The sequence below is a fragment of the Neomonachus schauinslandi genome, chromosome 3, assembly GCF_002201575.2.
Source record: "Neomonachus schauinslandi chromosome 3, ASM220157v2, whole genome shotgun sequence".
Classification (NCBI taxonomy): Eukaryota; Metazoa; Chordata; class Mammalia; order Carnivora; family Phocidae; genus Neomonachus; species Neomonachus schauinslandi.
In genome coordinates, this window is record NC_058405.1 from 128,164,684 (window position 1) to 128,180,409 (window position 15,726).

At 36.5% G+C, this 15,726-nt stretch overlaps 1 protein-coding gene across 1 annotated transcript in view; it reads right to left on the minus strand.

The window, feature by feature from the left end:
- The window catches only part of LOC110592180 (sodium channel protein type 1 subunit alpha), a 144,736-nt gene that overhangs the window by 60,453 nt on the left and 68,557 nt on the right, over positions 1-15,726 (minus strand). Inside the window, exons 3-7 of the mRNA XM_021703128.1 lie at positions 9,380-9,498; positions 6,804-6,893; positions 5,071-5,199; positions 3,103-3,194; positions 1,940-2,209 (exon numbers count right to left, since the gene is read on the minus strand). Coding sequence (XP_021558803.1) covers positions 1,940-2,209; positions 3,103-3,194; positions 5,071-5,199; positions 6,804-6,893; positions 9,380-9,498 — 700 coding nt within the window. The remainder of the gene's footprint in view (positions 1-1,939; positions 2,210-3,102; positions 3,195-5,070; positions 5,200-6,803; positions 6,894-9,379; positions 9,499-15,726) is intronic.

Here is a 15,726-nt window from a genome sequence, read left to right on the forward strand (position 1 = left end):
AAGATATATGTATCCCTATGTTTATTGCAGCATCATTATAATAGCCAAGATATGGAAGCAACCTAAATGTCCATCAATAGAAGAATGGATAAGGAAGATGTGGTGTACACACGCACACACACACACACACACACACACACGAAATATTACACAGCTATAAAAATGGATGAGATCATGGCATTTAAATAATCAAGTTTTTTGTTTTGTTTTTTTAAATATTTTATTTATTTATTTGTTGGGGTGGGAGAGAGAGAGAGAGAGCGAGTGCACAAGTAGGGGGAGTGGCAGGCAGAAGGAGAAGCAGGCTTCTCGCTGAGTAGGGAGCCCGATGTGGGACTCGATCCCAGGACCTTGGTATCATGACCTGAGCCAAAGGCAGATGCTTAACAGATTGAGCCACTCAGGTATCCCTATATTCAAGTTTTAAGAAGAAAAATTTTTGGATTTTATAAAAAGAAATATTTTCTAGATGTTAAATTTTCAGAGAAATTTATTCGAAATTTATTCTATGCATAGTTTTATAGAGGATACAAAAATACATACATAATGGGAAATACTTCCACTGCTAATGTCTTTACTTCTTTGAACATAGACAAGAAAATTTAGATAGTATTTCTTAACTTTTCAAATAAAATGAAAGGGAAAGGAATATGATAGTTTCTGGATGAATTTTTGATATCAGGTATTTATAAATGAAGTTTTATCCATTAAAGTCAATGATCTAGAAACTTAATCTGAAGAAAATACAACTTTCAGTCATAAAGTTTATCTTTAACTTTTTTTTAAGATTTTATTTATTTATTTGAGAGAGAGAGGCAAAGAGAGCACAAGAAGGGCAGAGGGAGAGGGAGAAGCAGGCTCCCGAGCTGAAGGCAGCCGCCTAATGGACTGAGCCACCGAGGCATCCCTATCTTTAATTTTAATAAATTTAATTTTTTATTACTTTCAAAGACAAACCATTTTATTTATATTTGCATTTGATTTAAAATAATCTTTTCAACAGATGGAATACTGTTAGGCAAAATGATAAATACAAATTTATAGAGCTGAAAATGCCTCAGGTATTTAGGATTTCTTTTACTTTGACTCTAAGAGAAATAGAGTCCAGCACATTTTCACTAGAGAGAACAAACCCTAAGTGACATCCTCATAGTTCCTTGATTTTAGATGAAGAGAAAAAAACAATAGCAGATTTCAGGGAGTTGGTGACAGCAGTAGACTTATTGGCATCATATGAAGTGAATAAGGGACATTTCAGGTATTGCTTTGACATGTATTTTTCTTAATCTAGAGATTTGCAACTATTTGCAAATTATTTGTTGGCATATCACTAATGTCATGAAAGAATTAATCTGTATCATCCAAGATATTTTCTAGATCTCCAACTATAAAAAGACACTGATTAGATTTTTTTAATTATATCATGACTTTAAGAATTATCCAACTACCAGTAATTTTTTATGACTAATCCTATTTGTTCTACACAACCAGTCACTAAGGTTTTTTCTTTGATTTTTTTTCCTAAGTATTACTCATCATCTTAAAATAATAAAGATACAAGCCCATCTAAAGACTAAGTTTTATATATTTAATACTTTTCTTTAAAAAAGACAGTCCTTTTCCCCATGAATTATGTTCTGTCTCTGCTTTTGAAACATTGCCACTGGCAAATACTAAAACTACATAAAAGAGAAAATTTTACTTACTTCCTTTGCAGCTGAATTTTTCAGCCTCCCATATAATGATACGACAGAAAATGGCATTTAGGAGTCAAAATTAGAACAGTTATCAGTAAAATAATTAAGTGTATATGCAAACCATTGATATGGTGATTAAGAGATCACAACCTATTATGCAATGATTTTGAGAAAATTTTCCATGCCTTGGTGGAAGGCAAATCAACAATGAAAAAATAAATTTACATAACAAAAATTCTTACTTGTATCTTGAATATATGATTTCCAGTCAAACTCAAAGTGAGTTTCATTGACAAGCGTGCCATTGTAATTCATAGTTACATTCCTCTCTATACTGTGTTCCTCCAGGGAAGCATTGGTGGGAGGCCATTGTACACATTTATTCCGCAGGTTGCCCATGAACAGCTGCAGCCCAATCAGGGCAAACACGCTCAGACAGAACACAGTCAGGATCATGACATCAGAAAGCTTCTTCACGGACTGGATCAGGGCCCCCACAATGGTCTTCAGGCCTTAAAGAAAGAAGGCTATGACTATGAAGACTTAGAAGGTCAGAAATAACAAAAGCCTCACACGATTTTCTTGAAAACATAGATTCCATGCATAAGTCTGAAAATAATTGTAATGCTAGTGGAAAAGCAACACTTCATGGTAGGCTAAAGTGCTAAGGGGATAAGCTCTAGAAACATAATGATCCAAACAATGAAATGAAGATCATATCCCGTTATGTTGGGAGAAAATAATGGGAGGTTCATGGTCTTCATGAAGCCTATATTAAGAAAAGGCTCTTCTATTTCTCCTTTTTGCTAATGAAATTCACCCTCTACTTTCATTAGGGTCAGTTATCAGTTTTATAGCAAATTACCTGAATACATATTTTTAAATGCCTATTTATAAGTAGGAAAAGTTTTGCTATAATTCTGGAGGTGCTTTGGGATATAACTACACTTCAAGATAATAAATCCTCTATGAAGACTCATGCTATTCTTCATTATCTTATTTCCTTTCTTTTAAAACAATATTAGGATTTACACTGTATATACATCATCATCAACACCTACAATGAACAAAAAATTACAAATTAGTACATTCAATAGGACCAAATCCCTGGTACAACTGACATGGAGAAAAAGAAAACAAAACATGGCATCTCTAAATACAAATCACACACAGACTGTATATTTCAGTATCTCATGAAAAACACTATTAAACTCCTACGCTGATAAAAAGTGGAAAAATATAAAAACTTATGTCCAAATAATACGAATTATTTCCTATAAAGCACTCGATTTTGATTTTGATTTTGATTACTTTATTATGATTCCTGATTTTCTGTAATGTTGCCAAGCAAAGAAACTGTCACTGAAAATCATGGGTCAGCCCCATTTTTTAACCTAGCTCTCACCTGGAATGACTGAAATTGTTTTCAACGCTCGGAGAACTCTGAATGTTCTTAGTGCTGAGACATTGCCCAGGTCCACAAACTCTGTCACGTATCTGTAATAGGGAGTTCACACACAACACAATAACAGGATACAAAGAAAGAGCTGTAGGTACAAAGACCCTTGTGCTGCACACCAGTCACTCCTTACCTGGAATTACAGAAATGGTTTTCAAAGCTCTCAAGACTGAAGGTTCAAAGAGCTGAAAAATTGCCTAAGCTTACAAATTCTGTTACATACCTGTAGAATTAAATCAGTTATTCAAGATTTAAGCAGGATTTATATTATTTTCCTGGGCCTTTTATAAAGACCTTCTTGGTGATTCTAAATGATAATTTTGTTTTCTTAACCTACATAATTTAAGATGTAAACTTCATAAAGTATATAATCCTGTTGCTATTTTGGCAAGCAATATAATCAACATCATGTGTAACTAAGGAGAATTGAGTAAATAGAAACTAATTCTTGGCTAGAGTTTGAGGGTTTCAGTTAGGAAAAAAAAAAGGTATGAAATCATCCAAGAGAAATTTAGGCAGGAAAAGGCAGATTGCCTTACTGACTATCTGTACATGTAAAGATTTTTCTAGTGCAACTCCTAAGTGAAAGTTAGGCAAGGTAAGAACGAGATTTTTTGAGGGCTCAGTGGTGTCCCTCCTATTACTGCTACTTTAGTCTCAAAAAACAATTGTCCCAATATGCTTTCTTTTGAACTGTGGCCAGAAGGAATGGGGAAGAATTGGCTTATCCTAACTAGTTATGGAACTAAGATGAGACAGGCAGCATTTGGAGCCCTGAGTATGTCAGCTCTACTTCTCCTGTCTACCCCATTGTGCCTACAAGAGACCAAGAAAATCAGCTCCTGAAGGAATGGTGAGGGCAGGTGGACCACCTTCCTCCACACTAATTTCACCTACTCCTGAATGGCCTTCAATTATTTTTCTGAGTCTCTTCTTCCTTGGGGGAGTTTACCACTAGAAAAAAAAAAAAGGAGATGGATAGAAAAATTGTGCATATTACTGAGTGTATCTGGATGGGAGATGAAGATAAGAAGGTTTATGTTGAGGGTAAAGAACGATACAGAAAAAAGCACAGAGGGAAAGAAAAGAGGAAGAAAGAAATGGGATCAGGTGAGGAATAGGAAGGGACAGAGAATGTGTCTGCTCGTAAGTCTTAAAAATCAATTTGCTGATGAAATAATAATTTACTATATTAGATACATAATATATTAAGTACCTTATTTTTTCCTATTAGTTTTATCTGTCAGAAGGTTTTGATGCTCATAGATGCTTATTTTCCATTATTCTACCAAACTAATAAAAGAAGACAGAAAGAGGGGTGCCTGGGTGGCTCAGTCGGTGAAGCATCCAACTCTTGATTTCCTCTCAGGTCATGATCCCAGGGTTGTGAGATGGAGCCATGAGTTAGGCTCTGTGTTCAGCGTGGAGTCTACTTGTCCCTCCCCCTCCCTCTGCTTGTGCTCTCTCCCTCTCAAAAAAATAAATAAATAAAATCTTAAAAAAAAGAAGACAGAGAGAATACATAATATAGGTAAGGTCAATGAAAATTTGTGCAGCCAGCTGTTGTTTGTGGTTATAATTTCTTAAAGTCATTTTCATAGATGTATTATGAATACACCTGTGCTTTCATATTGTGTGCATGTGGGAGGCGGTTGTGTGTGTGTTGAACAAGTGGCAGGTATGAGGTTTGCTGACATGTTACATGTGGAAATTGTAACTTCAACCCTCTGCAGAGGTTGTATGCCAAAGTGAAATGCCACTTTGACCTCTGTTGTGCTAAATAAAATCAGGAGCTTAAATGTATAAATCACACCAGGGTATTTTTCAGTTAAAGCAAGCTTAGTTTTTAAAAACATAAGCATGCATAGAAAGCCAAACCGTATTCTATCTTACAATTTCAAAAAAGGCACTTACGCAAATGTAATGACAGTGAAGTCGAGCCAGTTCCACGGGTCCCGAAGGAAAGTAAAGTCTTCTAAACAGAAGCCCCTTGCAATAATTTTTATAAGTGATTCAAAAGTATATATTCCTGTGAAGGTGTACCTGGAGGCAAGTATCCAAAAAGAACTGATAAAGCAATAATTTTCTTTTATAGCATATCAATTTCTTATCACTCTTCCATTGGAATAGAGGAATATTAAAAAAGGAATCTAAGCAGGTTGATGTTATTTTCATGGACATAAAACATACCCTTAAATTTACCCCTAAGATATGAAGAGTTGTTTTTAAAGTGTCATAAAGGCAGAGTAATAAATACATGCTGTTTAAAGTCTATGTAGCTATTGTCTGAAATGTCTTGGTATTGACATAAATGAATAGAACCTCCTGAAAATTACCCAGTACGTTCACATGATGGATAATAATATTGCAGAGGCATAAAATGATTTTCCTTTAGAAAGTAAAAAGCTAATTTCAATCATGTTTTATGAATGAGAGAACACTGACAAGTTAGCAAGTATTGTGGTTTTCTCTTTCTACAAATAAAACAGTTAACTAACTTGGAAAAAGGATTTTGTTAACATTAAAATAGGATAATTCTAGGGTCGTAAGAGGTGAAAATTTAACCTAGAATAAAATGTTGGGCTAATTCAGAAATTTAGATGTTTCCAAAGTTTTAACCTTCTACTCAGAAGTTAGAGATCAAAGTCACAGAAACCAGGGGGACTGAAGATGGATAAGCCTCACATGTTAACTTCAATACTTTAGGTATTCTTTGTATGTAAATTTTATGATTTCCTGTAGGATCTCTGTTTGTTTCTGATTGGCTTCAACCTGGAAGTGTCCAGGAAGGGAAGGGGCTCTTGGGAATGCCCTCGTGGTTGTTGTTTTCAGGGTCAGCAACCACAGGGCAAGAGCAGTTACAACCTGGGCAGGGTGAGCCTCCCCAGCAGCATGTAACAGAAATCCAGCCTCTCTGCCCTCAGAGGTGACCCAGAGCAGAGCCGTCGGTGCAGTTAGTAATGCTTCCAGTTTCCAAACACACTACCATTACTTTCTCAGTTAGTTTAGCCCTCAGTTTATTGAATTTTCAAGTTGTAAAATCCCAAATTTGGGGATTTTTTTTTTCAGTGATTTTTTTGATGACAATGCTTGAAACTGACAGAGGCCTCACATGAAGTGGATGTGCTCGACGGCAATGAAAACTTGAAGAGGCTTAACACGGTCTTCTTACGGCCTGTGTAATAGCCCCTGATAAACTCTGAACTCACTGACTTCATCTGGAGTTTAACTGGAATCAAGATCTACCATATTGGTTCATTTCTGCCATTGCTTTCATCACATTTGCTTTGGCCGCTATAGATCCTAAAGGAAAAACGGTGAGTGTCCAAGGGTGAGGGGATTCTGATCACCATCAAATATAGGTGAAGGACAGATATTAGATCTAATGCCAGCAGGCCCGAGGGCCAATGTCATTTGTCTTCCTGCTTTGTATGTGTGCTTAGAAAGGGCTTTAATAAAAACACTCTTCCGTTTTGCTTGGAAAGTACACTGAGGCATAGTTTCAAAATCCTAAGTGCATAGATATAGATATACATGTCTATATGTCTCTATATCTATGTAGTTCTCTCTACACACACACACACACACACACACACACACGTGCGCGCGCTCATATAGTAGGTGGTTTAAACATAAGTTGAACTTACTCTACATTCTTTGTCCAGTCGGGAGGGTTACTCATTGTCATAAATACACAGTTTGTCAAAATAGTGCACATAATTAGCATGCTGAATAATGTAGGTAATTGTTAAGGAACACACAAAAGAAAATCCAAATCCGTGTACTATATTATATAAAACTAACACTGGAAGCTCAAACTGGAGTTTAGTCAGGATGCAGTGACTCATACACTTGTGGGCAATTATCTAATTTCTTTAAATTTCAGTTTTGTCATCTGTAAAATGTGGGCAATAATATCACCCTCAGAGAGCAGTTGTATAGATGAAGTGAGATAATGTATGAGAAAGCTTTATTTGAGTATAAAATGTTGCTTTTGATACTATTATTGAATCAATATCTTTACTTCCCAGAGAACTTTAGTGGGCAAACTGTGCAATCTGGAGTGGCACAGATTTTGAGCAGAGAAAACTGATTTGAACTAATCTGAATTTGAACTAATTCAGGTGAATTAGTAATAGTAAATTGGGAAGGAAGGCACATATATGCAATATTGTAATTTCTTAAATACATGCTATAGAATAAGTTTGATACACTAAAAAATATGTAGTCAAAGTACAGCATGGTGCTGAGTGTGGGATTGCTCTATTTTGACTGATTTGTTCAAGTGCAGCCATACTGAATGTGAGTAAAAGTGAAAATTCCAGAAGGCCAGGACTTAAAGTGATATGAATGTAATTAAAATTCAACATAATGCTCTGGTAAGCACTGTGAATTGTGCAAGACTGTTGAATCTCAGATCTGTACCTCTGAAACAAATAATGCAATATATGTTAAGAAAAAAAAAGAAGAAGAAGAAGGTAGCGGGAGGGGAAGAATGAAGGGGGGGAAATCGGAGGGGTAGACGAACCACGAGAGACGATGGACTCTGAAAAACAAACTGAGGGTTCTAGAGGGGAGGGGGGTGGGAGGATGGGTTAGCCTGGTGGTGGGTTATTAAAAAGGGCACATACTGCATGGAGCACTGGGTGTTACACGCAAGCAATGAATCATGGAACACTTCATCTAAAACTAATGATGTAATGTATGGGGATTAACATAAGAATAAAAAAAATAAAAATAAAAATAAAATTCAACATAAAAGTGATCTTGGGCAAGTCACTTGCCATGGAATCTTATGTCTCCACTGACTTTCCTACAGTGTAGCTAATCAAGTATAGACCTTGTCAGTTTGAGGTGCAGATTACATGAGTTAAAATGTGTAGGGTAGTTGGCGCAGGCCTAAATGTTAGTAGATACGATCCCAGTGTTAGCGCAAACAAATGACTAAACATAACAGAATTATGGAGCTGAAAGGGACCTTGACAAACACCTAGTCTAATCACTATATTTCGGAAATCAGAGAAATAAGACCTAAGCTCTAGAGAAATTAGACAACTTGGCTGCGGAGTAGAACACAAGTTTCCTGCCTTCATATCCAATATTCTTTCCACTACAGTTTACTGCCAAAACAAAAATTTTCCGTAACTGAAAAGGAAGTTTTCATCAAATGACCACATGATGGCACCAGGAGTACAAACTAGAATAAGGTAACCTCCACGAATGTAAAAACCTTGAACATACAATTTTTATGTTTTGAATCTTTTAATATTAATAACATTATATTTATACCACTAAGGAATCACTTGCTATCAGGTTAAAAATAGAATGGCCTTTTCAGATTTAGAATCTGTTTTAAAAAAATCAGGTAGTATGTGTTTATGAAAATTACCACAGTATTTTTATATTTATTATCACCAAAGCCATCAAATGAGACATAATCAGAAATAAAGTGTTTTTCTTGCCAATGAATATGAATCGATTAATTTAGTTGGAGTCCGTTTTTAACACCAATGGAAATCTCAAAGTCAAATCTCTAAAGACCATTTGGAAATATAATCTCAGCTTCTTTCATTAACTTCCAGAGTCTTTACTAAGCAATCAGTTTTCCATGACAGAGTCATAATTCAATGACTTAAATTTGAAATTCAGCCAATATTGCAGTATTTCCTCACAGATTTCATTAGGAAAGTTCAAGAATTAACTAAGTATGGGCCAAAGCCCCCTGACATTCTCCCATAGAAAATATACTTAAAGGTTTATTCTAAGGTACACTAAAATGCTTTATATCATAGATACGTCTAAACTTGGCTCTGGAAATAGATTTCTCTGTTATCATATCATTATTCACTGCAAATTCTAGATCGTCACAAACTTGTACAAAGATGGTAAGGATAAATATAGCCACCTAACACTAGATTTGTAAGACTCAATACATACAAGTATTTTTTAGGAAGATATATATATCTATATATAAAATGTTAGAGTGATGTATAATATATATTTGAAAGATATATGTATATAATATTAGAGACTTTATAAGCTTCAGTGATATCTATGTGACTAATAAACTGTAAGAATAAGGCTTATATGACAAAAGAAGATACAAAATGAGTGATAAAAGCCATAGAGTATGGACATTTCCCAAGCCAATTTTATATTTAGCTACAAAGCACTTACAGATTTTACACACCAATAGTTAACATTGATCACTTGAAAAGGATATGAATGTACCAAAATCTTAATAGCTATTTTCCTAAGAGGATTGAAGGGAGTTAAAATGTACAGGGCAGAGGTGGCACTGAACCGGAAGATGGCCTTCCCTTTATTCAATACTATAAAAGTCTGTAAGATAGGAACACAACATAGAAGTATAAAAGTATAAACCATTTAAACTCTATTGCCTACTTCTGTTATTTGTCAGAATGAAATATTCCAATGTTGTGACTTCTAATGTGCACCATGCAGACAAGCTGTCACTGGATCTCTAACTAGAGAGGACATCCAAGGGTGTCACTTACCTTGTACCTGATACTTACCTGCAATTTTATCATACATAAGGTATTTAGCCAAGAGAATTTATTTATTGTCTTAATATTTTAAACATCTGAGTTAAGTGAGAATCTTAAATGGGTGCATATTTCATTTCATCCTAAGACTCTTAAGACACTACATTCCTTTTATACTGATTTCAGCCTTCCCAATTCAAATATCTTGAAGATTAGTCCTGTAGACATTCAATAGAACTAACACATTTTTTGAAATTATTTTTTAACCCCTTATTCTTTAAAATAAATATCATCACTCCATGGGTAATAGGAAATAAAAACAGCCTCCATCAAACCCACTCTTGAGTTAGAGGGACACAATCCAATAATTGATTTTTGGAAGCCAAGCTCCCTGGAGAGTATCTGTTGACCAGGAGTGCTAAATTCTGTATTGGGATTTCTGAGTTAGCTGACACATTGAATTCTAATCCCAATTGACTGCTTATCTCATGTAGTGCTTTTTTAGCACAGAGGAAAAGCTCAAAGCCCCCCAAAGAACCTAGGATCTGTGAATGCGAATGGAATCACATTCCAAAAATTAGATAGATATATTTAAAAGCAATTAGCAGTGTGCAGACAAAAAATAAAGTAGCAACATACAGTAACATAAATAACATATAATGAACGATTCTGACTCTGTGTTTCTTAAGGCATTTACTAATAATCATGTAACATAAAATTTACCATCTTAACTGAATTCTAAATGTGTAGTTTAGCATTGACTTTTTAAAAGAATGTATTGGATGGCTTATTATAGTGAAGTACCTTAGCATCTTTTGAATCTAATTAGTTCAATAAAAATTTCATTATCACAACTCCTCAGGATAATATTTACTGCACCAAGTCACTTCAATACCAAAGAAAAAGTTCAAAATTGGTAGTGGAGGAAAAAGGCTGAGAAATAGCATCGAGCTTGAAATAGGCTTCTCTTTAGAGCCCATGGCTATAGAAAACTCATGAAACATTTTAACGTATGAATAATCATGTATCTCAGAACAAATTTCAAAACAGCGTTTTGACTGACTCAGAAAGGAGATTCTATATATGAAATATCACTTTAAGGATACATTTGTATAACTTTTCATACATTAGATGGTGGTCAGCTTTGTCACTTACCACTTCATAAATAGTTATTAAACTCAAGTAACATTTATTGAGCTCCTATATGATAAGCTGTTAATATGTATGAGCATGGCAAACACCTGGAAAGTATCATGGAACTAGTTCAGGTCCAAATATTAATTTAATTAAACTTCAGTGCAAAAGATGGTTATGAACTGTTTAGCACAATATTTGCAAAGCTCTATGCTACAGTTTACGGGGAAAACAAAGAGACATGACCCCAAGAATTTTATATACTAGTAAATGTTCAACTATGTCAGCCAGCAGAAGAAAATCTAGAAGGATAAGTGAAGGTTTACCTACATCAGAGCTGTCCAATAGAAATATTACGTGAATTACAAATCTGAGCCCATACGTGATTTTAAATATCCCGAGAGCCATGTTTTTAAAAAGTAAAGAAGCAAGTGAAATTAATTTTAGTAATGTTTTCTTTGACCTACTATATCCATTATATTATCATTTCATGAAATCAATATTAAAAGTTATTGAGGTGTTGGGGCGCCTGGGTGGCTCAGTTGGTTAAGTGACTGCCTTCGGCTCGGGTCATGATCCTGGAGTCCCTGGATCGAGTCCCGCATCCGGCTCCCTGCTCAGCAGGGAGTCTGCTTCTCCCTCTGACCCTACCCCCTCTCATGTGCTCTCTCTCTCTCTCTCATTCTCTCTCTCTCAAATAAATAAATAAAATCTTTAAAGAAAAAGTTATTGAGGTGTTTTGCATCTTTTTTTTCTTTTCATAGCAATTCTGAGTCTTCGAAGTCTGGATTCACCACATGTAAAGTACCGTAGCCACACTTGGCTAATGTCTATTGCATTTGGCAACACAGACCTAGACGTACACCATGCATTGCACAGCTAGCTCCGACTCTCTTCAGCAAGTAAAATCAATTCTGATTTTAAAGGCAAACCAAGAAAAACAGGCAAACACCCCTCTTACTCGACAGTCTGACAATCTGGAGAGCAACATTAGGAAAATAGGAAGTATGATTTATTTGAACTCCTGTCGTTATTGAGAGTGCAGACTCTGGAGTCAGATGTCTGGCTCAAACGTGACTCCGCAGCCTTCCAGCAGTGCAATCCTAGACAAGTTACTTCATTTTCCTGCGGCTCATTTGTCTCTTTTGAAAAATGGGAATACATATTCTTAGCTCATAAAGTTGCCGCGATTGCAGTTCAGTAGAGATTCTGATGTCTAGTATTGTGTATTTTTAGTAAATCCCTCAGGTGATTCTTCAATAGCAGAGCTGTGAACCCGTATCTGTTAATGGGCAACATTTAAAGTTGCCCAAATTGTCAAAGATTATGTTGTACACATGCATTAAAATCCTTCCCCTTGACCTAGCTGTATAGTCAGTAAGGAAACAATTATGTTGGAATAGTTTGGTAGAAATTGCTATTTATGAATCTGTGATTTTTGTCTCTGAGTTTTTAGAAAGTGATTTGTTTATAATTTTTTTTTTCCCAAGGTGGATGTTGAATTTAACAAGCCATAGTTTTCCAGTCTCTTTTTCTAAAGATGTCCACTATCTTAACTTTTCTTTTGATCTAGGGGCCATGTTCCTTACAGTAAATAGTTTCAGTTTAAGGCCCAATTTTATATTTATCTAAACATTATCCAAAAATTACCAAAATAATAGGACTGCCTCTAAATTTAATGCATTTGCCTGCTCTTAAAGTAAACGCCCTGGCAAAAGTAATAGAGGAAGGTTAGCAATGATCATGAACAACAGAAAATATAGAATACACTCTTGGTTGATTAAATTTTTGCTTTAGCCTCAAAATTAAACAACTTTCAACTTGTACTACACTATGCTCCAAAAATATATTTGGAAATCAGTTGTTTAACACTTTGAATATATTTTCCCACAGGAAGAATATGTGTGTATATATATATATATATATATATATACACATACATATACACATAGACATATATATTTACAATCCACTCAAAAGCCTCTGTAACTCTTAATGAAAAGGAATTCTGTATTAATAGTACTATGAAATCTTATCACCGTGTAAAAGAACTTGTGACTTGCAAATAGCAAAAGAATTCCAAGTTGGGCTGTCAGATGCACCTTTCCCCTTGATGTTGCCCTGGCATGTGAACAAGGGAAATTCCCTGGCACCATCTTCTGCCAGAAAGAGGATTCAACCTTTTCCTGGTTCTCAGCTGGTGGTTTGAGAAGAGTTTTACAAGGGAGGGGCTGAACTGAGAGCCACGTGGCAGGAGGAGAGATGTTTCAGAAGTTCTGGATGTAAAGAACTTCATAGAAAGTCAAGAGATTTCATTAGTGCATATCTCTGGCAACATTCCTCATCCGGGCCAACTCCATGGCATCTAACACTTTTTTTTTTTTCCCTCCCCCCTGTGGGCATTCTAAAGGGTCTTATCTACTTCCCTTCCTATTTTGTGATAACCTGTGGATTCAGGCCAAAGATTTCCCTCCTTTTCTGGCTCACTGGGGAATGGAAAGCTTTCTCACAGGTTTACCACCTGATGACTGAAGGGAGCATGCAATATTTAAACATTATTTTTCTATCCTGGTCTTACCTATTTTTCCCTTTAGGCTAAAGATAAGCAGCCTAAGAACAACTTGCAGCACTTGCCTGCCTGTGGCACACTCAAGCTTTAGTATCCCGCCTTCCCCTAATTACACATGTAGACTTTAAGCCAGGGATCACAAGCCAAAATGCCCCAGAGGCTAGGTGGTGGGAGGTCCCTATCAATTTTTTGGTATACAGACCAGTGATGCCAGATCTGATATTATAAGAGAACTCCTAAATAAGCAGATCATACATGTGTGCATGTATGCATGAGTGTGTGTGTGTAATGTCTTGATTTATAGATCTTGGTAACTAATTCAAAATAAATAATATTGCATGAGTCAAACCAAATGTATTTTGGGCTCAATACCTCACAGTTTTTTTTTTTTTCTTTTTCCTCTTTTTTAATCTCTGTTTTAAGCTCATGCAAAAGAGAAGAATTTGTACCCAGGGAGGAGTCTGTAAAGTTGCCTGTCCCTGGGCTTTAGCTGGGTGTAATGGTGGGGGTGGGGGTGGGGCCAGTTCGGGAGACAACCCCACCGGAAGTGCCCCGCTGGGCTCTTAGCCAGGGTTACAGCTGCCTCTGCCTTCACCTTGGGAGAGGAGAAACTGTAACCACAGGTGCAAATACAATCCGGGGGTCAAATATTTTCCAGCCTGTATCTTCAGCCTATACCGTGTGTGTGGTACTTTATTATATGCTCAAGTTTTCATTGACTGGAGAGGACTAGTTTGAGGCCCAGTTTTCTTGCAGACTTGCTGTGTCAGAACTTTGAGCAGATTACTCCCTGTTGATTTCTACATCTGAATAGAAAAGATGTGAATGCCCTTAGTGAATTCTAAAGTGCCACAAAAATATGAGAATTAAAAGGTTAAAAGTGTTTGTTTGTCTGGTCTCATACACATACTAACACTTGTGTAGTTGAAAGCAGGACCAAATTTTCACACTGGAACTTTATTGCTCGATCTTTCCTCCCAAATTTCATATTAAGAAAACAATGCCATCTGATACTTGCACACCTCCAAAATAGATTCAAATCCCATCCATTATTCTTGGTCTTCATTGTCGAAAATCTAGACCAAGCTTCCATAAAGACTCCCAACTTGATTGTTAAAAAGATAAAGTGGACCATGTCACTCCTCTAACTTAAGTCCTACTGAGAATTCATTTTGCCCTTAAACTTCAAACTCTTTAATAATACACTTCAGAGCACCTTTATCTAGCCTTGGCCCACCTCCCCAACCACATCTTATTCTCTTCCTCCTTATTACAGCCCAGCTATATTGTATGTCCACTTGTATGCTGTTCCCTTTCCCTGGAAGACTTCTCTCTCCTCTTCGTACTACCCTTCAAATCCCAAATTAAATGCATTTCTTTACAGAGGCGCATAATTTAAGTTACCTGAATCTGTCCTCTTGAAAAAAAAAAAAAAGTGTTTATCACCCTATTAGAATCTGGTGGGAAATGTAATTTTCTAATTATTTTAGAAGTTGATATAAACCTAGGGAGTCTTAAAGATTTTAATTTTTACAAAGATCAGCACATGCCCCTGATTGAGAGAAACAGGGAAGCAACAGTCGGGTTTGGGAAATATTGCCAGCCTAGGAGATGAGGGATACAGCTTGCAAAGTGGTGTGAGTAGAGGGGCAGGAAAAGCAGCAATCAGCTTATTTATATTCTATTACTGACTTTTCTTTTCCACCGGCATTATCAGTGCAAAGACTGCACACCCGAAGTGGCCTGGCCATGGGCCACAGAAACTGAGAGATCTGTTTTAAATCTAGTGTCTGTTACTTAATAGCTTTGTGATCTTAGGCAAATTACTTCACCTCAGTTTCATTATTTTAAAATAAAGACAAGAGTTATCTTGGAAGGGCATGAGGATTAAAGAGGAACTGTAAATATCCCGATAGTAGTGCTTTGAGGACAGAGTTAGAATTTTTGCCTGCCTGGTATGGCTTCTTCAGCAGGCTCCATCTCTTCATTTTGGAGAACACCTCGGGCCCACACTGTCTGCCCCTGTGGCTCGGGTGGTGCTGACCCACCCCTCGGCAACATAGGTCAACATGTGCCATTAATCTGGTCAATGAGCCCATCACATACCCCAGCCTACAGGAACTGGTTCAGAGGAGGTCATGGGAACTAATTAGAACCGATTCCGGGATTTTTGCTAGAGCTTTTGAAAAAAAAAAGTGAGCTTTTTCTTGGGGTTCTTAGGCTGTAGGATGTTAGCTTGCTGCTACCTGTGGTGACTTCCGCCATCTTGTGGCAAGAGTCAGCCTGTGAATGCTGCCGGCATAAGAGAAAGTAGAGCCCAAAATGGAAAAGGACTGTGTCCTGCTGTTGTCCTTTTAGCTG